Here is a 26,703-nt window from a genome sequence, read left to right as displayed (position 1 = left end):
CTTATCTCACTTAGCATGATATTCTCCAACTGCATCCATTTACCTGCAAAGGCCATAATTTTATTCTTCTTTATAGTTGAGTAATATTCCATTGTGTATATATACCACAGTTTCTTTATCCATTCATCAATTGAAGGACATCTAGGTTGGTTCCACAATCTGGCTATTGTGAATTGAGCAGCTATGAACACTGATGTGGCTACATCACTATAGTATGCTGATTTTAAGTCCTTTGGGTATAGGCCAAGGAGTGGGATAGCTGGGTCAAATGGTGGTTCCATTCCAAGTTTTCTAAGGAATCTCACACTGCTTTCCGGAGTGGCTGCACTAATTTGCAACCCCACCAGCAATGTATGAGTGTACCTTTTTCCCCACATCCTCACCAACACCTATTGTTGCTTGTATTCTTGATAATCGCCATTCTAATAGGGTAGTTTTGATTTGCATTTCTCTTATTACTAGAGATGTTGAACAGTTTTCCATATATCTGTTGCTTGCTTGTATATCTTCTTCTGTGAAGTGTCTGCTCATTTCCTTAGCCCAATTGTTGATTGGGTTATTTGTATTCTTGGTGTAAAGTTTTTTGAGTTCTTGATAGATTCTGGAAATTAATGCTCTATCTGAAGTATGTGTGGCAAAGATTTTCTCCCATTCTCTAGGCTCTCTCTTCACATTGTTGATAGTTTCCTTTGTTGAGAAAAAAGATTTAGTTTGAATCTATCCCAATTATTGATTCCTGCTTTTATTTCTTATGATTTGGGAGTCATGTTAAGGAAGTCTGGTCCTAAGTCAACATGTTGAAGATTTGGACTACTTTTTCCTTCTGTAAGGTGCAGGTTCTCTAGTCTAATTCCGAGGTCCTTGATCCATTTTGGGTTGAGTTTTGTGTAGGGTGAGAGATAGGGGTTAGTTTCATTTTGCTGCATATGGATTTTCAGTTTTCCCAGTACCATTTGTTGAAGAGGCTATATTTTTTCCAATGTATCTTTTTGGCACCTTTGTCTTATTCTTCCAAACGAATTTCATGATTGCTTTCTCTATTTCTGTGAGGTGCATCATTGGGATTTTAATTGGAATTGCATTGAATTTGTATAGCACTTTTGGTAGTATGGCCATTTTGACATATTAATTCTGCTTATCCAAGAACATGGGAGATCTTTCCATCTTCTAAGGTTTTCTTTAATTTCTTTCTTTAGTGTTCTGTAGTTCTAATTGTAGAGGTCTTTCACCTGTTTTGTTAGATTGATTCCCAAGTATGTTATTTTTTTAGGCTATTGTGAATGGGGTAGTTGTCCTAATTTCTCTTTCAGAGGATTCATCACTTATAAATAAAAATGAATTAGATTTATGAGCCTTGATTTTATATCCTGCTACTTTACTGAATTCATTTGTGAGTTCTAGACATTTTTCGATGCAATTTTTAGCTCCTCTAAATATAGATTCATGTCATCAGCAAATGGGGATAGTTCGAGTTCTTCTTTTCCTTTACGTATCCCTTTAATTTCTTTGGTCTGTCTAATTGCTCTGGCTAGAGTTTCAAGGACAATGTTGAATAGAAGTGGTGAAAGAGGGCATCCCTGCCTTGTTCCAGTTTTTAGGGGGAATGCTTTCAGTTTTTCTCCATTTAGAATGATATTAACTGTGGGCTTAGCATAGATAGCCTGTACAATGTTGAGGAATGTTCCTACTCTATTTTTTCTAGTGTTTTGTGTATGAAGGGATGCTGTATTTTATCGAATGCTTTTTCTGCATCTATTGAAATAATCATGTGATCTTTAACTTTAATTCTGTTGATGTGGTGAATTACATTTATTGATTTCCAGATGTTGAACCAACCTTGCATCCCTGGGCTGAAACCCACTTGATCATGGTGCACTATCTTTTTAATATGTTTTGTATGGGGACTTGCTAAATTTTTGTTAAGAATTTTTCCATCTATGTTCATTAGGGATATTGGTCTGAAATTTTCTTTCCTCAGGGTATCTTTGTCTGGTTTTGGTATCAGTGTGATATTAGCTTCATAGAATGAATTTGGAAAGGTACCCTCCTCTTCTATTTCATAGAACACTTTGAGGAGTATTAGAATGAGCTCATCTTTGAAGGTCTTGTAGAACTCAGCTGAGAATCCATCCAGTCCTGGACTTTTCTTTGTTGGTAGGCTTTTGATGACTTCTTCTATTTCATTGCTTGAAATTGATCTGTTTCAATTATGTATGTTCTTCTGGTTCAGTTTGGGTGGATCATATTTCTCTAGAAACCTGTTGATGTCTTTGAGATTTTCTATTTTGTTGGAGTATAGATTTTCAAAATAACTTCTAATTATGTTTTGTATTTCAATAGTGTCTATCATGATATTTCCTTTTTCATCCTGAATTTTATTAATTTGAGTTTTATCGCTCCTCTTTGTTAGTGTGGCTAAGGGTTTATCAATTTTGTTTATTTTTTCAAAGAACCAACTTTTTATTTTGTCAATTTTTTTCAGTTTTTTTTTTTTTGTTTCAATTTCATTGATTTCAGCTCTGATTTTAACTATTTCTTGTCTTCTACTACTTTTGGTGTTGATCCTTTCCTTTTCTAGGACTTTGAGCTGTAATGTTAGGTCGTTTATTTGTTGACTTTCTTTTATTGAATGTGCTCCATGCAATGAATTTTCCTCTTAGTACTGCTTTCATAGTGTCCCAGAGATTTTGATATGTTGTATCTTTGATCTCATTTACCTCTAAGAATTTTTTTATTCCCCCCAATGTCTTCTGTTATCCATTAATCATTTAATAGCATATTATTTAATCTCCAGGTATTGCAGTAATTTGTTTTTTATTTTGTCATTGATTTCTAATTTCATTCCATTATGATCTGATAGAATACAAGGTAGTATCTCTATCTTTGTGTATTTCCTAAGAGTAGCTTTGTGGCATAACATCTGGTCTATTTTAGAGAAGGATCCATGTACTGCTGAGAAGAAAGTGTATTTGCTCATTGATGGATGGAATAGCCTATATATGTCTATATAAATCTAAATTGTCAATTGTGTTATTGAGATCTATGGTTTCTTTGTTCAATTTTTGTTGGTGAGAGAGGTGTGTTAAGGTCACCTAGTATTATTGTGTTGTGGTCTATTGGGTTCCTGGAATTGAGAAGGATTTGTTTGACATACATGGATGAGCCATTGTTTGGGACAAAAATATTTCAGATTGTTATGTCTTGCTGACTTATGCTTCCCTTAAGCAGTATGATATGTCCTTCTTTATCCCTTCTAACTAATTTTGACTTGAAGTCTGCTTTATCTAATATTAGGATGGATATCCCCACTTTTTTACTGAGTCCATGTGCATGGTATGTTTTTTCCCATCCTTTCACTTTTAGTCTGTGGTATCTTTCTCTATGAAATGAATCTCTTGAAGGTAGAATATTGTTGGGTCTTTTTAATCCAATCTGCCAGTCTATGTCTTTTGACTGATGAGTTCAGACCATTAACATTCAGGGCGATTATTGAGATATGATTTGTATTCCCGGTCGTTTTGGCTTATTTTTGGTTTTTAACTTGACTTCGTTTCTCCTTTATTTGGCTACTCCTTTAGGGTAGTTCCTCCCTATGCTGACTTATATCATTGTTTTTCATTTCTTCTTCATGAAATATTTTGCTGAGCATGTTCTGTAGTGCTGGCTTTCTATTTGTAAATTCTTTTAGCTTTTGTTTATCATGGAAGGATTTTACTTTGTCATCAAATCTGAAGCTAAGTTTTCCTGGGTATAAGGTTCTTGGCTGGCATCCATTTTCTTTCAGAGCTTGAAAAATGTTGTTCCAGGCCCTTCCAACTTTTAGGGTCTGGATTGAGAAATCTGCTGATATTGGTATTGGTTTCCCCCTGAATGTAATCTGATTTTTTTTTTCTCTCACAGCCTTTAAAATTCTATCTTCATTTTGTATGTTAGGTATTTTCATTATAATGTGCCTTGATGTGGATCTCTTGTAATTTTGTACATTGGTGTCCTTTAAGTCTCTTGTATTTGATTTTCAATTTAATTCTACAAATTTGGGAAATTTTCTGATATTATTTCATTGAATAGATTGTGCATTTCTTTGGTTTGTATCTCTGTGCCTTCCTCAATCCCAGTAATTCTTAAATTTGGCATTTTCATGATATCCCATAATTCTTGGAGGTTTCATTCATGATTTTTTTCCATCATCAACTTTGTTTTTGAGATTAAATATTTTATCTTCAATGTCTGAGGTTCTGTCTTCCAGGTGATCTAACCTATTGGTTATGCCTTCTATTGAGTTTTTAATTTGGCTTATTATTTCCTTCATTTCAAGGATTTCTGTTTGGTTTTTTTCAGAATCTCTATCTCTTTATTGACATGATCTTTTGACTTTAACATTATTGTAATAAACAGGATGAGTTTGAGTATTATTTACAGTAGTTCTAGTTGTGAATGAAGAGGATGGGGAAGGGTATAGAATGTAAGTTAGTAAATAGAGGTACCTGTCAAAGGGCCTCGAGTCTCCAGTACTTGTCTCAGGAAGGGAACCACCCTTCCAATGATGGTGGCCACACCCTCAGAAATAATTCAAAATGTCTGCACCAGCCTCCAAAGGAGCTGGGGAGCCGCAGTGTGCGCACAAGGAGTCAGCATGGTGTGTGGGAAGTGGGGGAAGGGATTGGGGTAGATGGGTGGACTTTGTGTCCTGCATCTGTCTGTGGCGTGGGGGGTGGGCAGGTGCTGTGTCTCTGAAATGATCTTTTGCTTCCTACATTTGCTCTTTTAACTGTTGATTGGTGTGATCATTCAATGCCTGCATTTGCTCTCTTATCTCATCATTTGCTTCTCTGATCATTTTAATTATGTAGATTCTGAACTCCCTTTCTGACATTTCTTCTGCCATGCTGTCATTGGATTTTATTGATGTAGTATTTGGATTTGTTTGGGACCTTTTCTTCCCTTGTTTCCTCATGTTGCTCATATATCTTCCCCTCTATGAGTGCAAATCTGAGGTATTGCAGTTTCCCCCCATAGACTTATAGTGTCCCTGCAGGTTTCCAATACCTCACCTTGAAGTGAGAGATCGATATTAGCAGCACACCATACAAACAATATGCATCCTTAACTTCAATAGTCTCTTTTAAGATATTAACCATATTGTCTTAATAAACAGAGATTATGAGTTAAATTATTATCTACAGCTTAGCCATGATCTTTTGCACATGATCTTTTGACTTTAACATTATTGTAATAAACAGGATGAGTTTGATTATTATTTACAGTAGTAAATAAGGACCATAATTTTTAACGGTGAACAAAGAGGATGGGGAGGGGTGTAGGATATAATATTAACGAGATAATAATTGTGTCCATAGATGTACTACGTCATAGGTTCAATGGAAGCATAATTAAAAGAAATTGGTTGTTACCATGTGAAAAGGGAGAAAGAGTCACCAAGGAAACAGATAAGAGAAAAATAGGATGAGAAAAATATTAATAAAAGAAAAGTAGGAATAATAGTAGGTATAATAGGAATAATCATAATATACTACTAATTAAAAATAATCTACAATAAAACTAGACAGTACTGTTCAAACCTCCTGGTCTTCAGTAGCCTAATGTCTGGGAGGAACTTGATAATTCAGTGACGCAAGAAGTGTGCTGCTCCTCTAAGGATGGTGACCTCCAGGCCCCTCACGCTGGCGCCGCAGGGCGCAGGCATGCCCCCCCCCCCGTGGGCCCCGCCCCCGACGCCCGCCGCCTTGGCTGGGAGGCCGGCGGAGAGCGCAGGGCGCATGTCACGTGGCTGAGGGCGGGGCTGAGGCGGCTGCTGCCCAGCTGGGCCGGACAGCTCCGCGCGCCGCAGCCTGGTGGGCCCCGAAGGCCCGGCGGACGGCGGCCCCAGCCGAGCTGCGCGGCCGGGGTGGCTCTGGCTCCGTCGGGGTCCCGGCCCGCTCGCCTTCCTTCCGGAAGCCGGGCGCTTTGCTCCCCGCTGCCGAGCCTGCAGTCGCCGCGCACCGGATGCGAGCGTCCCCGAGGCACCGGAAGTGTCCTCCGAGGCCGAGGGGCGGCGCGGCGCGGGAGAGGGCGGAGTTCTGGACTTGAGACCTTTTGGAGCCAAAAGGAAGACAGTAGACGACAGTCTTGAAACTTTAATGGTTTGGAGATACCAAGTAAGAAATCCATGTATATGATGCTGGAAACTTGCAGAGGCAAACTGCCCATGACTGAAAGGCTTGGCATAGATGGACCTTCTAAGTCCTTACCAAGAAAATGACTAAGGAGGCAGGGATGGGGCAAGAAGACCCATGGAACACGCCCTAGGAGAGAGCCATAGAAGATGTACACTTCAGAAGAGAGACGGGATCAGCGAACTCAGAAAAGGAAAGTTCACGCGCGCCCTCAGAAGGGTAAGAAGATTTTCATTCATGTGCGTCAGATTGCTCCAATAGATAATCAGATATACGAGTGCCTTGAACGTGAACGAGACTTCTGTGAAAACTTAGCTCTTATTATGTGTGAGAGGACCCACACTGGGGAGAAACCTTACAGATGTGATATGTGTGAGAAAACCTTCATCCAGAGCTCAGATCTTATTTCCCACCAGAGGATCCACAATTATGAGAAACCTTATAAATGCAGCAAATGTGAGAAGAGCTTTTGGTACCACCTGGCCCCTTCAGGACACCAGAGAACACATGCAGGTAAAAAATTCTATACATGTGACATCTGTGGCAAGAATTTTGGTCAGAGCTCTGATCTGCTTGTTCACCAGCGAAGTCATACAGGCGAGAAACCATATCTGTGTAGTGAGTGCGATAAGTGCTTTAGTCGAAGTACCAACCTAATAAGGCACCGAAGAACTCACACAGGTGAGAAGCCATTTAAGTGTCTAGAGTGTGAAAAAGCTTTCAGTGGGAAATCAGACCTGATCAGCCACCAGAGAACACACACTGGAGAAAGGCCCTATAAGTGTAACAAGTGTGAGAAGAGTTACCGACACCGTTCAGCCTTCATTGTACATAAGAGAGTTCACACCGGGGAGAAGCCCTACAAGTGTGGTGCCTGTGAGAAATGCTTTGGCCAGAAGTCAGACCTTATTGTGCACCAGAGAGTCCACACAGGTGAGAAGCCCTGTAAATGCTTGGAATGCATGAGGAGTTTTACTCGCAGTGCCAACCTCATTAGGCACCAGGCAACTCACACTCACACGTTTAAATGCCTTGAGTATGAGAAGGGCTTCAGCTGCAGCTCGGACCTTATCGTGCATCAGAGAATTCACGTGGAAGAGAAACCACATCAGTGGTCTACATGTGAGAGTGGCTTCCTCTTAGGTATGGACTTTGTCGCCCAACAGAAAATGAGAACTCAGACGGAGGAGCTGCATTATAAGTACAGTGGGTGTGAGAAAAGCTTTCACCAGAGCTCAGCCCTGCTCCAACATCAGGCAGTGCACATGGGTGAAAAACCATATATCTGTATGTGGGTGACAAAGCTCTCGAGCTCAGCCCTCCTCATGCTTCAGAAGCCTCACAAATGTCTTGACCAGCAAGAATCATGATACCATGAAAAATAAAATTACACATCGTAGAGCTCATTGGGATCGAGAACCCTAGGCGAATCTCAGCCTTGGCTCAGGGCTCAAACTTCAGTGGGGACCAGAGAGCCTGCAGTTGTGGGAAGCATGAGGAATGTGTCACCTGGAAGTACCGCCCTAACAGCCACTCCAGTGAGAAGCTCCACAGAGGCTCTGAGTCTGGGAAAGCCCGGAGTCTGAGCTCACTCCCCCGCAGGACTCACACAGGTAGGAAGCATGCAGTGCACATGAGAGCTCTCTAGGAGGGCTCAGCCCTCCTCATTGCAGGGGAGTTCACCCCAGAGAAGAGCTTTTTAAATGCCTTCAGTATCAGCAGAGCTCAGACAGGATGTACATCTCATTGGACACCAGAAAACCCATCTGGGGAGAAGCCCCAGCAAGTGTGGAAAAAGCTTCTAACAGAACTCTGACTTTCTTACCCACCAGAGAAGACATACTGGTGAAAAATTGTATATTTGTTATGAGTGTGACAAGAGCATTAGCTGGAGAGTCTTCCTTGGGTTTGAACCAAAAAAAGAAAATAGAAAAAAATCTTGTAAAAAAAAAAAAAAAAAAAAAGGATGGTGACCTCCAGGTGGGGTATAATCCCTGTTAGGGGCAGAGGCACCTTCATGTGTTGACAGATGGTCAACCACGATACGAGCGCTAGACCACTGGCTGGGGCTGGGCCTGTGTCTCTGGGCCTGCCTCCCTGGCATGGAAGTCTTGTGCAGTGGCACTGGGCTGCCATAGATATGTATTGGCATTAATAATGTATTCCCATACTCCTGAGATCATTTATCTTGAGTTCTGGGGATTGAACATGATAAGCACATGATCTACCTCTGAAGTATATGTCATCTCTGAAATAATTATCAATATGTTTTTCTGTTGTTGCATTTTAAGACCATGGTGAATCAGATAAACAGACATACCAATACCTAAATTCAATTAAGTGGGTTACTTTGACAGTTCATTCCAGATTTCCTTGATGAAATGAAGTGTAAATGCTGTGGTTCGTGATACTTCTGCTTTAGTAGGTTTCTATGTTTCTAGTTGATGATTTTATTTTTTTGCATGTCAATTTCACTTCAATCTAAAAAATATTTGTCTCGGATTATTTGCATGACCTCTCACCACTTTAAAGACATCAACTATTCATTAAATTTTAAGTTGGAACAAATGTGAATTTCCCAGACTAAACCATTGTCAATTTAATCTTCCCACTGTTATTTATATTTTATTAAACAATTTCACAAATAATTTGTACATTTTATTTCAAGACTAAATTGCTCTCATGTAATCATATGATTTTGTCCAGTTCAAAGAATAATTCTGGCTATTATTTATTAATTTGGCATTAAATCTCCATGTTCACAGTTAATGTAGAGGGGCAGGATTCATGTGAAGCTGGGAAAAGGAGTGGAGTAGGGGAGAGAGTTGCAAGGACTGAAGTCAGTGAGGGAGTTGCGGTCAAGTTATCTAGTACCTCACTGTCATTCTGAGATAGGAATCTACTAGAAGGATTCAAACAGAGGATTAGAGGTGTGAGGCACTCTGGAGTTAATCTGAGCCTACAATAAAACATAGTGGAAATGTTCCTCTGCATAAACCCATCATTCCTACATGCGTACCCATTTTTGTTTTGTTTTGTTCTGCAGTACTGGGGACTGAATGGAGCACCCTGTCACAGAGCTATATCACCAGCCCTCTTTATGTATTTATTTTGTGACAGGGTCTTCTTAAATTGCCAAGTCTGATCTCTAACTTGTGATACTCCTTCCTGAGCCTCCAAAATAACTGGGATTACAGGAATGTGTCAGCACCTATGGTCCAATTTCTTCTTTAAAATCCAGTAGCTTGTTAAGAATTAAAACCTTATCACGGGAAGAGTGGATAGAAGTCTGAATCTATTGTCTATGAAAAAATAATAATTAGGAAGACAAGTGTCCGAACTGAATTTGGTAATAAATATTAGTGCATTAACATGAGGAAATAATGAATTGAGGTATGTGGTGATATTTTTCAAAGTCCATGTAGGAATTAAATATCACAAACATAATTTAGTCATAGGAAGACAAGTCTAGTGAGGTAAGAACTATTATTATCACCATTTCACAGGTTAAGAAACAGAGATCCAGAAAGTTAATTTGTTCAGGATCACAGTTAGTAACTGGCAAGCTGGGATTCAGTAGAGGTTTTCATGTACCCTGGTGTCTCTTTAGATACTACTACTCAAAGGAGTGCATAAAACATCTAGTTGTCACCTCAAGCATTATGCTAATTTTTATTATTGGCACAATTTTGGTCCCATATGTATACGAATATTTCAAATTATAGTTAGGTGGTGATCAGAATATAAATATATATGTATGCATATATGTGCATATGTACAAGTATATGTAGATTAGTATTTATATAATATACACTTTAAATAGCTTCAATACATACATATGTATTTATCTTAAGGGGATTTCCTCTGTTTTTCCCATTTTCCAAATATTATCAGTTTGAGTATCTGTTAAAACTGAATTTTAAAACAAGAAAAATATGTTTCAGTACTAGAGCACAGGTCAGTAAAATTTTTGTAAGGCAACAGATAGTATTAGTTTAGCTTTGTGGGCACTAAGATCACTGTTGCAATAATTCAATGAACTCTGCAGTTACAGCATAAAAGTACTCATAAACAATATGCAGGAGAACAGGTATGGCTATATTCCCAGAAAAGTTTAGCACTAAACAAGATGATGGGAAGATTTGTACTAGATTATTAGTAAAGTTTGTTTTTCCTCCTTTGTTTCAGTTGCTTGAAGACAGGAATCTAGACGAAAAGGATGTGGAGTTCTTTGAGAAGTTGCGAGATCTCTTACAAAAGTATAATTTAAAACAATATATGAAATAACTTGAATACTTAAAAAGCAAATAAGCAGTGTATGATGAGAATTTTATGCCAGTCATGATGATAAATATATCTGTGTGAAGCCAGGGGAAATTTTCAGCATTTTTGTTACTTAAAATACATAATATAGGGATGTTAATGTGGCTCAGCAGTGGAGTGGGTGCTTTGAATGCACAAAGTCCTGGGTTCAATTCCAGACACTGAAAGAAAAAGTACAAGAAATGCACAATATTTGTGCATTATCTCCCAATTTTGCACATTATTCACAAAGTACATCTAGAAAAATGATACAGTTACAAAATTTACTTTTCAAATTTTTAGGAGTTTATTTAATTACTCTTTCAGATGTTTGCTCAGAAATGTTGTCTTATTTTAAAGATTGATGTGTGAGAATAATTGTTTCCAAATACACCTTTTAGGCTTCAACTTGAAAATGCCACATTAAAACTCAGAGTGAAAAATCAAACAGAGATAATTGAACAGCTTCAAAATAACCTGTTGAAGACAAAAATGGTAAGACAGTCTCCTATTAATTCTCATCATATGGAAGAGAAATTTTTCTTATTCTAGGAGTAATATTTAAGAGTATTTTAGGCAATATGAAAAGTCTCACAAAAATATTTGTTGTATTCATATTGATACTACTTGCTACTAGTAGTACAACTCCTCTTGACTTTATAGAAGTTATGACTAAATACATAAAACTACTCATTTTGTTAGTAAAACTTTAATTTCAATGGTTGTAATATTCTAAAACTAATGTATTATACATAAAACATTTTTAATCCATTCATCCATTGATGGGTTTTTGAATTATTTTCAGCTTTTGGCTGTGGTGAATACTACTTCTGTGGACATTAGTGTATGACTATCTGTTACAGTCCCTACTAACTTTTTAAATTCCAAGAAGTTTAAGTAAATTTAAGTGATTATTTCACCTAGAATTTTGAGTTTCTATTGTAATTAAGTCTTTCAATGAGGTTTAGAGGATGGATTATTGTTATTTGTATTCCTCAAGGATGTATACTGGATCATTACATATACACATTTCCAAAGGAATATAATATTCTCTTTGAATTTTTAAAAGAAAATAGATGCCAATGAAAAGGTAGAAATGGCTGCTTATTTTAATAAGACCTTATAGAGTGATATAGTGCAGAATTGGAGTTTCAGAAACCAATTTTTCCCATTCACCAGTTTTTAATCCATGTTTCAAAGATTTAACAGTATAATCTCAGAAAATATTGATGCATAATTCCAGATGTCAGTTTATTGATGTACAATGAAAACTATATAACCATTGATCAAGCAGAACAGAATTCTCCTGTTATTTATGCTTTCCTTTGTTGAATTAAATCCAAAATATGGCATTGTGTACACTAAATTACAGTAATGAGGGTGTTAATCACATTAACTTGTTTAAATCACCATGCTTGATTCGTGCAACACCATTATTCAGATATACTTGCCAAGGAAATTTAGACTGTTTTTGTTGACTGCTCTTTCTCATGGACAAAGAAACAACATTGTACAAAAATTTCTAGGTTTCCTAGAAACTGGTCCCATTTTATTCACATACATTTTATGGACATGACATGACAATATGTTGATAAGGAGTCTTTTAGAATAGAGTTCCAGGACACATACTTTATATTCTTTCATATTTTTCTTAGTGCATTATAGTTATGCATAATATTTAGATTCATTTTGACAAACATAGAATATAATTTGCTCCAGTTCAGTCCACAGTACTTCCCCTTTCCCTTCCCTTCTTCCTCCCCCTTTTTCCCTACCTCTACTGGACTTCCTTCTATGTATTTATGATTTTTTAAAATTTCTACTCTTATAGATATGATGAAAGATGAAATTCACTTACATAGTTATGATGCAGAATGTATTGAGGTATCAAAAATTAAAAAAAACTGGTGAAAGCACCCAAAATCTATTGAGTATTCAAAAATAATGAATAGTTTTATGTAGATTCCTAAAGAAATGAATTAGGGATGCAGCATAGAATTATTAACTGATTTGAAGTCTACTCTGTGAATCAAAAATTTAATGAGACAACTTTTAATCAACTCAAATCAGTAGCCCTTAACTTCTCCCAAAGTCTCTCATATCATCAGTCCCTACATTGTGGATTACCTGGGTTAAGAGATTTGATATACACAATTTTGAGGTGAAGAAGCTGCATTGAAAAGAAGATAAAGCTCTACTTGACTCAAGTTTCCAAATAATACAGTTGAGGATACATCTAAAAGGAACTTCAGACCAAAACTACCATAAAGCCATGCCTGTATAAAAAAGGAAATTAATCAAAAGAAACAAAGGTGAACAATTGATAATCTGACCCTCATAAACAAAGTCTAGCATTAAAAAAGAAAAAGTATGCTGAACACCCTCCTAAGAGTGAGTTCTGCCCCCTCCCCAACCTGATGGGAAAATTACTACACTTCAACTAACACCATTAAGAATCAACATAAACATCTGTGATGTTAGATACATGCTGAACAAATCCACGCAAAGTAATGGTTTGTGAGATTGTTCTCTATGATAAGTGAACTTAGAAGGAACAAAGAAGAGCATAAATGAACTCTTGTAAGAGTTCAGAGCTGGTAATGTGGATTAGGCAATGTGGGTTGAAGTCTAGAAATGTAACAATCAGGCAATAGTTGTTTTTGTATGTTATGGAGGAGACTGAAATTTTAAAAAGCATGGTTAATAGTAAAGGAAATTTTGAAACAACTGGAAAAATGTTTACAGAGAAAGCAGTATTATTTCTCATGCCAAAGTCAGGTGAGGATCAAAAATGTAATGGGAATCAGATGGGAGTTTTCTAAAAATTGTCTTAGTGAAATGACTTAAATAAACTTGAAATATTTTGAGCTATTGAAGAAAATGCTTTTCAAGCATCTCTAGAAACTAAAAATGTAAATATAAACCAATCTTGTAAAAATTTTTCCATTAACACTTATGTGTAAAAACTTCCATTTTTAACCAAAAAAATGAATGAGGGTTATAATTTCCCCACATTCCTGCCAACACTTGTTTTCCATTGTTTTTAATTAAAAAAATGATTCCATCCTAGTGATGTGAAGGGGTACTTCATTGAAGTTTTCATTTGCATTTCCCTAATGTCTAATGGAATGGTGTTGAGTGCATATTTCGTGTGTTCATTAGCCATTTGTATATCTTCTTTGCAGAATTGTTTATGTGAACTTTTCTCCATGTTAAAATAGGATAATTTTTTGTATTAAAAATGATAAATTTTTAAGTCATTTATATATCCTAGATAGAAATCCCTTTTCAGATATTTTGTCATTCAGTGGTTTACCTTTGGACAGTGGATGGTATCTTTTCAAGCACAATAGTATTTAATTTAGAGGATATTAATCTATTTTATTCCCTTTTGGTTCCATATCTAAGAAACTCTTTTCAAATCTAGTCATAAAGTTTTGTGGCTATGTTTTCTTCTAAGAGTTTCATTTCATACATTTAGTGCTTTTATTTGGAGATAATTTCTACACATATTTGTTGGGAATTCGACTTCATTCTTTTGCATGTACATATCCAGTTGTCCCAGTACCATTTCTTGCTGACAAGAATATATTTCTTATGTAATTGTTTCATCATGTTTGTTGAAAACAATTAACTGCAACTGTGTGCATTTGGTTTTAGATTCTCAGTTCTAATATGATGATCTTTGTCTATCCCTCTGGCCGTCACAAGCCAAATTTCACTTTCAAAGATAGCTCTCTTCCAGTCATGTTGTATATTTCCAGTTGTCTTATGTAATAATAAACAACCAACATAGTAGAATGTCATACCTATAGCAGTTTTTTGCTTCTTTAAGGAAACTGTGGCCAGCTCAGGCCTTGCCAACTCCATGAAATGATAGAAATCAGGCTTACAAAATAGTCCATTTCTTTTCTTTTCTCTATTAAAACATTAGTCTCTCACCCAGTGCTTCCCTCTTCCCTCTCATTTCCATCAAATCTTAGTCCCAGGATCTGCTGACTTAGTCAATTTGCTGTATTTTGCTCTACTAACTCATTATAATTCTTGGAGCCATCTGTCAACTTTTAATCACTAGGAAGAAAAAGATTAAATCTGAGCCATAAGCTTTCCTGACTGGAAATTAAACTGTCTCTTACAGTATATAATTGAAAACTTTCAACCTGGTATCTGGTTCTTGTGTATAGCACTGAAGCTAATCCTTTTCTTGACATAGATTCCACATTCTTTGTATTCACCTCCTTTGACTTAAGCAAATAGAGGTATAACTAGACTCAGTACAGGTTATGTGGGCTAAATAGTTTATTCAACTCATCCAAAGAGTACAGCATTTAAAATCAACTAGTATTCAGATTACTTATGAAAGACAAATAATAGTCAAAGTGATTTGAACTTCAAAATTTCAAAGACAAGCTGTATGTTATGGAGAAGCATTGTGCTACATAAAGACTATATCATCATAAAGATGAGATAATCTTCTCCATATAAATAAGCTTTGAAGTAAGGTAAAAGAGATATTGTATTCAAATTGTTTATATTCAAGGGACACTACATTTGTTTTCCTACTTAGAAAATTAAAAATGATTCCATATGTTCTCTTTATTTCCACATTGATGAACAGAAAATGAAGATATATTTCAGATTGATAAATAAATACTCAAAGCTGTCTCACTTGGAGTCCACTAATTGAAATCAGGTGAAACACCTGATTTTTCTAACCTAGTGTTTGAAATTAAGTGGCCTCACCTTCATCACACTGTTTATTAGAATCAAGTCAGAGATTCACCTGTAGTCTACCGTCTGCATGGCGTAAGTGTTAAAGAAGGGAATGTCCTAAAACCAGCACAATCTTCCCTCTGGCTACAGTGCTTTTGTATTCCTGCCGTGTGAAAAAATACACTCATTCCCACTCAATACCCACTACAAAATAAGTAATTATGTCATCAAGTTCAGGCATGAAATGCAACAATGATTCTTACCATCCTTATCAAGTCCAGATGGGGATGAGGTACCTAGGTGGTGGTTACTAGAATGTAGCTCCTTCAATACAATTCCTTTTGATTTGAAGACTTTGGAGCTAACAAGATACCTCCTACACCACCCACACAAACCACCCATCATTCTGCTAAACTGCTAAAAACCCTTATTTTGATTAGGAGTTAGTTCTGAACATAGGAATGATTCTCCATATCACTTGACTATGACCCTGGGATCTTCGTTTTATTCTTGTCTTAGAAATAGCCTGCATGTGCAGCCAAGTAGTTTCCTCAACGTAGTTCCTCCTGAAGAACTCCCAAATCACCTAGTAAGTGCTTGAGTAATTTTAATAAGACACAAAGCATTCATAGAAAAATAAACATCTATTAACTGAATGAATAATAGATCAAATTAACTACATGAGAATGTTAAAGGGGAAGAAAGTCATCAAAGAAAGGTAGTATAAACTCTCCTGAACTAACATTTAACTTTAAATTCATTTAGCAACATCACTTTAAAAATTATATTGTCTAGTTAACATTCATATCCTATTAGTAATCTCATGAACCTATCTCACTAGAAATTAGGCTTTAGAGAAAAATTAAAGAGTTCAATATTTTTCTATGATTCTATGTTTTGGACACATTCTCAGAATCTAGTAGAGTATATGTTACTGCAAGTGAATGTATGTCAAGTGTGTTTTTTTTTTATTATTCTCAGCCTACTTCTTTCATTGCCCAACTGTATTACTTTATTCACGCATATTGATGAACATACAGCAAAATTGGAGAATACATCTTTAAAGTATATTCGTCTAAATAAATAAATATCAATGCCTTTTTCTAGGAGCTTTCATCTAAGACAAATCTTCGTGAGAAATGTGAAAATTTAGAGGAAGAAAATAGCAAATTGATGCAGGAAATAACAAACCTGAAAAAGCATATTGAAGAGATTACTAAAGAACACGGTCAAATAGATAAATATAAACAAGACACCGAAGAACGTGCACAAAAAGAATTAACAACAAAATTAAAACAAGTCAACCTACTTTTACAGGTGAATTTATCTGCAGTGTGCTTTAATACATTTCACTGAAAATCATGTTTTGAATGTATTATGTGTTTCTTCTACTTCCCTTATAGCAATTTAATAGATTTTTAGAAGGAAGATGCATCTGTATCCCCTGTAAATATTTCCATTTCAAAAATTAATATAACTTAGTTGATCTTTCAGAATAAAACCTTTTATTGGAGAATCATTTGATTTATAAGACTAGTCGGCATTAGACAAGACTATTAAGAAGAAAATAAAAATTGTCATGTAGAAATTGTAACACTTTTCAATTGTTCTGTGTTCAATTTTTTTTAATCTGCTTTTTGAATCAATCTTATGATTCTTTGAATTTTCAACTCACATGAGACATAACTCTTACGTTACATAAGAGTGATTCAGGGCTGAACTATAGCTCAGTGGAAAAATGCTTCCCTAGCCTTCTTGAGTACCTGGATTCTATCCTCAGTAACACACACACACACACACACACACACACACTCTAAATTTTTATATTTCAGATACAATGATTTTGATTTTGATTTTTCACTGACTCAGAAATAAAGGAAACAAACAAATGGTAACTGTTGGGTTATAATTATTTTTAAAATGTTATTTAATTTGCTTTAGAAAGAAACAGAAAATCAAGAATATTTAGATGCATTAAGAAAAACTCATATGGATGCACAAAGAAGCAAGTTGGAACTACAAATTAAAGATCTGGAATCTGAAGTCCTTCAAACTAGAACCAAGAGAGAGTCTACCAAAATAAAACTGCAAAGATTTAAACAACTCTATCGAGAAGAACGTAAAATTAGAAAATCATTGTCAAGTGAAGTAAATTAGTAAGCCAAAACATAGAATCATAGAAAAATATTGAACTCTTTAATTTTTCTCTAAAGCCTAATTTCTAGTGAGATAGGTTCATGAGATTACTAATAGGATATGAATGTTAACTAGACAATATAATTTTTAAAGTGATATTGCTAAATGAATTTAAAGTTAAATGTTAGCTCAGGAGAGTTTATACTACCTTTTTTTATGACTTTCTTCCCCTTTAACATTCTTAAGTAGTTAACTTGATCTATTATTCATTCAGCTAATAATTTTGAAGCTTTATAACTAATACATTTCTACTGTCATAAAATTTATCAGCATTCCCTAATACAGATACAGAAATACGAAGAAGTTTAACTATTTTCTCTAAGATTACAACTTCAACCTCAAGTTTCAAGTATAACTTATGCTAATCTTCTAGGCATCTTCTGGCCCCTGGTAAATTAACTTGATTGGGTTCTTTGGTATTGTTACCTGAAGATGTCAAGATATAAACTGTGCTTCTGGGGGTTTTTCTACTCTACATAAAGAATTCTTATGGTACAGGGGGAAATTATCACAGTGATGAAGGGAAATAGAATTCATAAAGTGCTTTAAAATATCCTTTGATCATTGCAAATGGGGATGTGGAAGACAGAAAGGGCAGATCCCACCTCTGATATCTTGGTAATGGTGTCATAAGTTAACTTTCTTTGGATCTGCTTCTTCTCCCCCTTCCCTTTAAATTCTTTTGAACCACTAACTCAGCTATCTTCTTATCCCTTAGTGGTGGCTACTCTGAATAGTTCTCATTGTCAGATGCTTAATTTCTCCAGGTAATAATGGGTAGAATGCCCAGATGGTGAAAGCAAACACTTATGTTTTTGAGGGAAGACTTTTAAGTTCTTAAAATAGTTTTCTAGAAGCAAGCTTTTTTTAGGTTTTTCTCTCAGTCTCATTTTGTATAAAATTCAAGAATACAACATGGTGTTTTAATGTATTTATACATTATGAAGTGGCTATTATAGCCAAACAAATTAGATCTCACAGTTACCCTTTAAATGCAAGTGTTTCTAGTGCAGCCTCAAGAAACTTTTTAAGAGCCTTTAAGAAAGCAGCAGGTCTCCCCTTGAAATTATATGTCATGATAGCCATTTCTCTCCTACCTGCTTTGTTTGAATACTTATTAGATAGGAATGCTCCTGGAAACATAAGCACATCTTTAGAACAATATAAAGCCTATGTTTTTATACACTGTATTGTCTGACACATTATTGGTATGAAGATACATTATTGGTATGTTTGATGGGAAATTCCATTTATTCTTATGGTAATTTTTAAATGCAAGCTATTTTAGAGTCATTTAGAGGAAAATGAGATGCTAAACATTTGCCTTTCAGTCTTCACAGAACAATTGATATTCTAACTGAAAGCAATAGTAGACTTCTGGAGATGCAGCAAAACAGTAGTGACAGTACAAGACCTCCTGTGGATGTTCCTCCTGAAAGAAATCTTCAGGGCATCATGGCAACACCTACCTCATATACACCATATGTACATCAAAGTGCAAACCACTGTATAAATTTGGTTAGTTTATTAGCTTTTTTCTTTTGGGTTTCTGATTTCTGTTAGAATTAATTTTTTTTTTTTAAATTTGGTGAAATACCATGTTGTTTCATTGACTTATACATGCTAAATAAAAATCGCAGTGATCTGTGAAGGAAGGAAGGAAGGAAGGAAGGAAGGAAGGAAGGAAGGAAGGAAGGAAGGAAGGAAGGAAGGAAGGAAGAAGGAAAGAAAGGCACAGAAATGTCACTATTTTTAGGAGTCCGTGGGCTCTCATTTTCAAGAGATATTTACTTGCTATATTTTTCAAAAAAGTAATTAAACTGATACATCTTAACTTTCTTTGAAATCTCTATTTAAATTGGATTTCCCAAAATGAGCATTATTGCCTATAACTAAAGGGGTATGTTGAGGGGTATGTCTGGCTTACATTCTAAGTGATTTTGCCTTGGCTGTGCTTCATGACACTTTTCAAGTTTTCTTGCACCATCACAAAGATCCCACCCCTTAATTATAGTAAATGATTGATTACCAAATATTTTATCACATATGTATTTGTATGATTTAAAGGAATCTGAGATAAATTCACTTATGAATTAAAAACTATAGCATTAAAAAAGACCAATTAATTAATTTTTTAGAAATATTTTTTTAATTTAAAATATTTTCCATTTCTTAACGAGTATATCTTTAATTGCTGCTTCATTATAACATCTTTCTCTCAATTTTTGTAAAATAGTTTATTACTGTTACAATAGTTTTAAAAATAAGCAAACATCTGAAATGTTAAAATGAATTTCACTTATGTCTTTGAATAATGACTTTAATGGCAGTAATATCCAATTTTTCAAATAACAAATACCATCAAACATAATTATAACTTGTCATCCAAAATCTCATAAAAGCTGTACACTGTTCTTCTTTTTCCTGAAGATGTAATGGGAACTTTCCAATCCAACCATAAGATTTCATTCTTAGTAAGAATCCATTTCTGAGGATTTAAAAATGGTTCCAACCATGACAAGCTACATAAATTGTAGAGTTGGTAAGACAAGAAAAAAACATTCAGTTATGCTACACTCAGTTTAAATATTTGTCGAATATTTGTCCTTTTTTTATGAGAGAGAAATTACAAAAACAAAATATTTGTTTTACCAAAATATAAAGAAATAGTACCTAGTTTTTATTATACATTATTGTTATTGAAATACCAACTTAAACCACTGCACTTTGGCTAATAGTTTTGATGATGTTTTCATCTTATTGCATTGAAAGGTAGTTTAGGTCAGTATTAAATGAGGCTTCTTTGTTTTCTTTTTACCTTAGCTTCATGTCCTAACTAAATAATAGAATTGCAATCTAATGTTTCCAACACACATTGCACTCAATTAGTTTTAAAGGAAGCATATTAAATGACTATTCTAATATATAAGTTATAAGACTCCTGCTAGCTGATAGTTTTTCATTATTTTGTTACCTTAGTTTCATATTTTTCTGGGAATAAAAGTGAGAGAATCAAGTTTTGGGTGCTTCAGAATCATGAAATTAGACTACTATTAAAAAAAAAGAAAGAATTTTAAATTCTTTTCTAAGTTTTAAGCATGACACGAAAATAAAATATTACTATAGTGCTTACTAAGGAAATGAGGTAATGAATCATCTCACAAGAATATGATGAATGCGTATGTAAATGCTGGAATGATGCAAAAGAAGATTTACAGAAGCTATTTTCTCTTAATTACAGGGGAAGATAGGAGTGTTTATTTTTAAATATTTCTAAATAAACTGAATATTAGTTTATTTTAAACTAAATCTAGTCATTCCAGTGTGTACATGGCTTCATTCTGGGCCATGAGTTTACCAAAGCTTGCTAAACATATTAAGAGATTTAGTATCTATCAAGATACAAAGCCATGTCTGCATAATTGCTGCAGAGTGCCTTGAACAGGTTCTTGTAAAGTTGTCCATTACAACTGAAGGAGGAAGTTGCTTTCAAAAATTGCTAGGAATTTGATTATTTCTCTGAAGGCAATCTGACAATACTATAAGAGATGGTAATATACTGTTTAGAGTGATAGGAAAGTGTGGATTTGGGATGAGCAATTACAAAACAACAATTTTACCTCTAATTTGAGAAAGCAAATTGTTGAGCCTAACTAACATTAATACTGAATTTGTTTGTCCATCTCCTATTTTGTGAAGTTCTTACTAGCATTTTTTATAGCTTGAAGGAAAATGATTGCAACAAACTGCACTATTCTGTGATTTCATTTGTACTGGCTTTTGAAGCAAGTTTTCCCCATGTTCATAACATTTAGCATTCATTGCTTTCCTTACCATGACGAAATTTAGCCTTGATGCTTAACACCATTATGGTGATAAGTGAAAGTGACATATTATACTTTACTAAGTTTTACTTTTAGATTAACATTCTAGTTTGAATTATGAGAGGCTATGTCCTGTATATCAGAAGTAATTGTGTGGTTTTTTTTGCTCTTTATTCATTTTTATTATCATAAAAAAGAAAAATAAAACAGCCTGAACATGTGTACCATTAGTTAGAAATTTTTGCACATCATTATTTTCTCATGTCAAATATCTTTTTCATTTTGGTGATTCTTGGAATTGAACCCAGGGTCTTGTGCAATCAAATAAGCACTGGCTTTACCACTGAGCTGTGTGCCTTGACCCAATAACTGAAATTTTAAAAATGTATTCCATTTAAAAAAAAATTATATGGTTTAAAATTTTTTTATTTTTAAATGTTATTTGGTACTTATGCACCTAACACCACATATGACACAATAGTCACTCAGTATTTTAAAAATAAAATGAAAGGCATGTGTGTGTGCATGTGTGCACATACTCATGGTGTTTTGGATCAAACTCAAGGCCTTGCAATCTCAAATCCGGTGCTCTACAATTGACCCACATCTCCAGATAAACGTTAATTTCTACCATGATTTGTTTGGAATTCTTAGTTCATTACTTACACTTCCAAAAAATTTCTAGTGACTTATTTACATTTTTTACTTCTCAATTTTTCACTCAGTTTAGCATCTCTTATTCTGCATGTGTTTCTCCAAATATATCTGAACCAAAACAATATTCCTAAACTCTAAACTTTTACATGATGGAACATTGTGTGTCAACAAAATATTGCATCACATATCTTCTAAACTAAAATAGGGAGTGCCTGTCAACTATCAATTCCAACTGTAATCCCTATCAAAATAGTTGTGGTTATTACTTAAATGGAAAAAAGTTAAGTAAACTTGTTTTATTATATCAGCTAAATACTTTGTCGTTCTTCCTGTCTCCCCTTCATTTACCTACTGAGTAAGTAAGAACACTCTAGATGAGGTTACTTGGAAAGAATTTGATGTTTCATAATTAAAGAGATAACTATAATTAATCAATAAAACATGTTTGATCATCATCCAGGCAACATAATATTTTAAATCTTTGCCAGAAGAATTTCTGGCAAATCATATCACATACATGTCCTAGATGCTATGATAAAAAAATAATAACATAGAACATACGTTGAATTCATAATTTTCTAAAAGTAGAGAATGGAAATTTTATTTAAGGAAAAATTCATTGAAGTGAAAAAACTGATTAAACTTTTATAAATGGCAGAGTTTTATGATAATCACAAAGTAACACATTCAGTATAAATTATGAATGGAATAATTTAACCTTTGTATTACTAACCTACATTGCTCTTCTAAAATTATGTACATTTAATAAACTGATATTAATTATAATGCTTCTCAGATTAATCTAAACCACACTTTACATGTGTTCTCTATTATATAAACAAAATAAGTAAGAATTTTATATTATTTATATGATTATTTTGTGAGCAATCCATAATTTAGCTCTGATTACTACAAGTTTCATTTGAAGTTCAAATATTTGAAGTAATATATCATTCATATGATAAGGCTTCTCATTTAACTGAAACATTATAAATAATATTTGACCTATTTCAGTTCCAGCATAACTTGCACAATTTGGATACAGAAACAAATGAAGGTACGTTGCCAAAATTTGTGAATCAAATATAGACTAACTGGTTTTTCAAATAAAAAATAAGTAGATATTTTCCTTGCATTGAAAGAAGGATGTGGAAATACCCCTAATGAAGAATATATTTATTCCTCATTTATTCATGTTTCATTTCTTTTAAAAAATTTTTTAAAATGTGGGCTTCTCTTTTCTTGGTTCAACATTTTCTTTACTTCTGCCATCTCTGAAATTGTTAGGCTGCCTGCTGAAACTGTTCTTGGAAAACAAAGGTTTCACCAGCTTCTCAGATTTGTAGCCAAAAAGCCCAGACTCATCTATGCTACCTAGGCAACCATTTATAATTCATGACCTGTCTTTGATAAATGCCACTTTAATCTGTTGTCATTTACATTGCATTGAGAATGGTTTACCATTGGACATCAGGAAAAATTTCAAATTCTTCAACATGGAATGCAAAAAAGCACAAATCATTTTGATTCTTGACAGGTTATTCCTCTTCAATTTTCTCTTATCCTATTCTATCTCATTGTTATTAACGTCTAGCCAAACTGGATTACTTATACTTCCACACGTTTTCTTCCTCATCTCTGTCTCTTTGTATTGTACTTCTTCTCTTTCTAGTGTACTTTCTCCTTATCCTTCAGGTATTAACTTACATATCACCTTTCCCAAAAAAACTACAATATTTACATAAACCTGGGACAAAGTCCCTTCCCTGTGTTCCTATAGTTCCATGGTTTATACCTGTCATAGTATCTATGACTCTGTATGTATATTGCCTGTTCATCTGTTGGTGGGAGGATTACATAATACAACTGTTTAAGGGTGAATAGTATCACCTTCATATTTTCATTCCAGTGCTTGTCACAGCATATGCTTGTTGGATAAATAAACAATAGGAAAACCCAAAGTTCTAATACTTAGCTCCAATGAAAGTTAATCCAATGTGCAATGCTAATTGAATTATATTTAATCAAAATTTAGTATTGTAAGCATACATATTTTTTATTTATTAACACTGATAAAATGCTCAACTTACTGACTTGTGCTTAAACAATTATGAAATCTTTCATTTAAGGGATGTAATATTTTCATTTTTTCTCTTTCTAGCTCTTGATGAATTACAGTGGGGAACTTTTCAACCTTTACCCCCATCACCTAGTACGAAGCCAAGGGGAAAACATCATCGGAAGACTGCATTGAGGCAGCACAGATATTAAATATATGTGTATATACATATATATGTAGGAACTGCAATAGAACATTTTATGAATAAGTCCATATATTTATAATTATATTTTAATCTTATATTTTAACATTTTATTCATAAGTCCAGATATTTATTACATTTTAATATTTTATTTTAACATTTTATTCATAAGTACATATGTTTATTATATTTTAATATATCTTAATTGCTTCTCATTGACTGTGGAACATGAGAACTTTATTGGAAGAACATATTTTTGTAATGTGTCTAATGACAATTCATATAATATTTTTGCTATAAATTATAAGATTTTATTTTTAGACTGCTATACAATATTCTATTGTATGCTCATACAGTATTGCTCAATCTATTCATCCATGATGGACATCTTGGTTAGTTTTGTATGTTAGCTAATTTGAAAAGTGACATGGTTTTTTAAAAATCAGGCAAAAATCCTGGAGCTAAGAAATAAGTGAAGGGAAAAACAGAATAGAATGCACCAACATTGAATGAATGGAATATAGGAAAGGTTCAGTTCCTTCAAAGAATAGCCTCAAAGACAAGCAATAATAATGAGAATGCAGAAAACTTAGAGCATCTAGCATCTTTTTCCAGGTTTGAAACATTTTCTGTTATCATTTGAATAAAATTTCTGTCCCTTTGTTATAATCGAAACATCTTTTGACACCAATGACAGGAGGATTGGTCTTTTGATGGTGACTCATGGATCCTCTAAGTTTTCTTCATTCTCATTATTTTTGCTTGTTTGTATATTTTCAGTAGCTTCAAAAAATAGCCTCTAAGACGGGCTATTTGCAAATATACAAATAGGCAAAAATTATGAGAATGAAAAAACTTAGAGGATCTATAAGACACCATCAAAGACCAGTCCCCCTGTCATTGGTGTCAACAGCTGGCTCAATTATAATAAAGGGACAAAAAAATTATTCAAATGAATGATAACAGAAAATGTTCCAAACCTAGAGAAAGATGCTCATATACAGACACAGGAAGTTCAAAGTTAAGCAATCAGTTTCAACCAGTATAAGATTATAATTGTCAAACTCTCAAAGTTCAAGGACAAAGAGAATCATCTATGCAACAATAGAAGCAAATAACATACAAGGGAGTTCAATAAACCCATTCGAAGTCTATCAGCAGAAAAATCCACAGGCAGAAGAAAGTAGAATCATATATTGAAAGTGCTAAAGAGAAAAAAAAAAAAAAAAAACACCACCCAGAATATACAAAGCCACTCTTCAGAAAAACAGGACATTGCAGATTAACAGTGACAGACTCATTGAATACAGACCTACATTATGAGAAAAAACAAAAGAAAAAGATGCCATGTGCTTTACTCATAAAGGAAAATTTAAAAACAAAACAAAAAAATAACAGCTATAATAATTCTTTAAGGGAAAAACAATAAAAATGATGTCCATTATGAGCTTGGAAATGCAAAACAAATTCTTTAATGGTTTCTTAGTATCCATAACTACATCTTAAGTAGATTTTACAAGTGAAAACTTATAGTCTTGAATTTTGCATGTAATATATATAATATAGTCTTGAATTTTGTATATAAATGCCATCATTTAAATAACAACCAACAATAAAGTTGCCATTAAGTTTGGTGGAATTAATCCTGACTTTGATGATTTATTTGTGTTTTTCAAATTTTTATAATGTTTGTATTAGTCCATCATAGTTACACATAATATCAGGGTTCATGTTGATAGAATCATACATTAATGAAATGTAATTTGCTCCATTTCAGTTCCCAGTACTTCCCTTTTCCCTACCATTATCCCTCCTTCTATTCCCCATACTCTAGTCATCCATCTATTTATCTAGTCTTCCATCTATTTATCTAATGTTTTTTCAGCTGGTCCTTTATAGGTGAACATAAAGTTGGAATTCACTTTGGTTTATTAATGTGTACATAGGATAATTTGTTCAATTTCATTCTGTAGTTCCTCCCTTTCCCAGTCCCTCATCCTTTTCCCCTTTTTATTCTACTGAACTCCCTTCTATTTCCATTGGATTGCCTTTTTTACTTTGCTCTAGTTTTAACATTTAAGAGAGAACACTTGACCCTTGATTTTCTGAGTCTGGCTTATTCGCTTAGCATGATGTTCTCCAGTGCCATCCATTTACCAGCAAATGCTGTAATTTTATTCTTCTTTATGACTGAGTTAAAATCCATTGTGCACATATATCTTATTTATCCATTAATCTGTTGATGGGCACTTAGGCTTGTTTCATAACTTGCAATTATAAATTGCACTGCTATAAACATTGATGTACTTTGATGCTGTAGCTGGTCATATGGTGGTTGCATTCCTAGACACTTAAAGAATCTCCATAGGGCTTTCCAAATTGGTTGTGCAATTTGCAGTCCCATCTACAACTTAGGTGTATACATATTATGCCATATCCTCACCAGAATTTGTTATTATTTGTATTTTGATGGTCACCATACTAATGGGAGTGAGATGAAATCTCAAAGTAGTTTAGGTTTGCATTTACCTCAGTGCTAGGGATATTGAACATTTTTTCATGTTTGTTGATCATTTG

The 26,703-nt window shown here is 34.3% G+C and overlaps 1 protein-coding gene across 1 annotated transcript in view; it reads left to right on the top strand.

The window, feature by feature from the left end:
- The window catches only part of LOC306655695 (ankyrin repeat domain-containing protein 26-like), a gene marked incomplete at its 5' end in the record, with an annotated part of 29,858 nt that extends 4,127 nt beyond the window's left edge, over positions 1-25,731 (top strand). Inside the window, 7 exons of the mRNA XM_079130348.1 lie at positions 10,362-10,432; positions 10,877-10,970; positions 16,296-16,505; positions 17,130-17,344; positions 18,716-18,902; positions 22,880-22,922; positions 24,027-25,731. Coding sequence (XP_078986474.1) covers positions 10,362-10,432; positions 10,877-10,970; positions 16,296-16,505; positions 17,130-17,344; positions 18,716-18,902; positions 22,880-22,922; positions 24,027-24,136 — 930 coding nt within the window. The 3' untranslated portion in view covers positions 24,137-25,731. The remainder of the gene's footprint in view (positions 1-10,361; positions 10,433-10,876; positions 10,971-16,295; positions 16,506-17,129; positions 17,345-18,715; positions 18,903-22,879; positions 22,923-24,026) is intronic.
- Positions 25,732-26,703: the final 972 nt, after the last annotated feature.

This window comes from Sciurus vulgaris (assembly GCF_902686455.1).
Source record: "Sciurus vulgaris genome assembly, chromosome: 3".
NCBI classification, from domain to species: domain Eukaryota; kingdom Metazoa; phylum Chordata; class Mammalia; order Rodentia; family Sciuridae; genus Sciurus; species Sciurus vulgaris.
The sequence above is the reverse complement of the archived record's forward strand: the minus strand, read 5'-3'. Positions and strand labels throughout refer to the sequence as shown.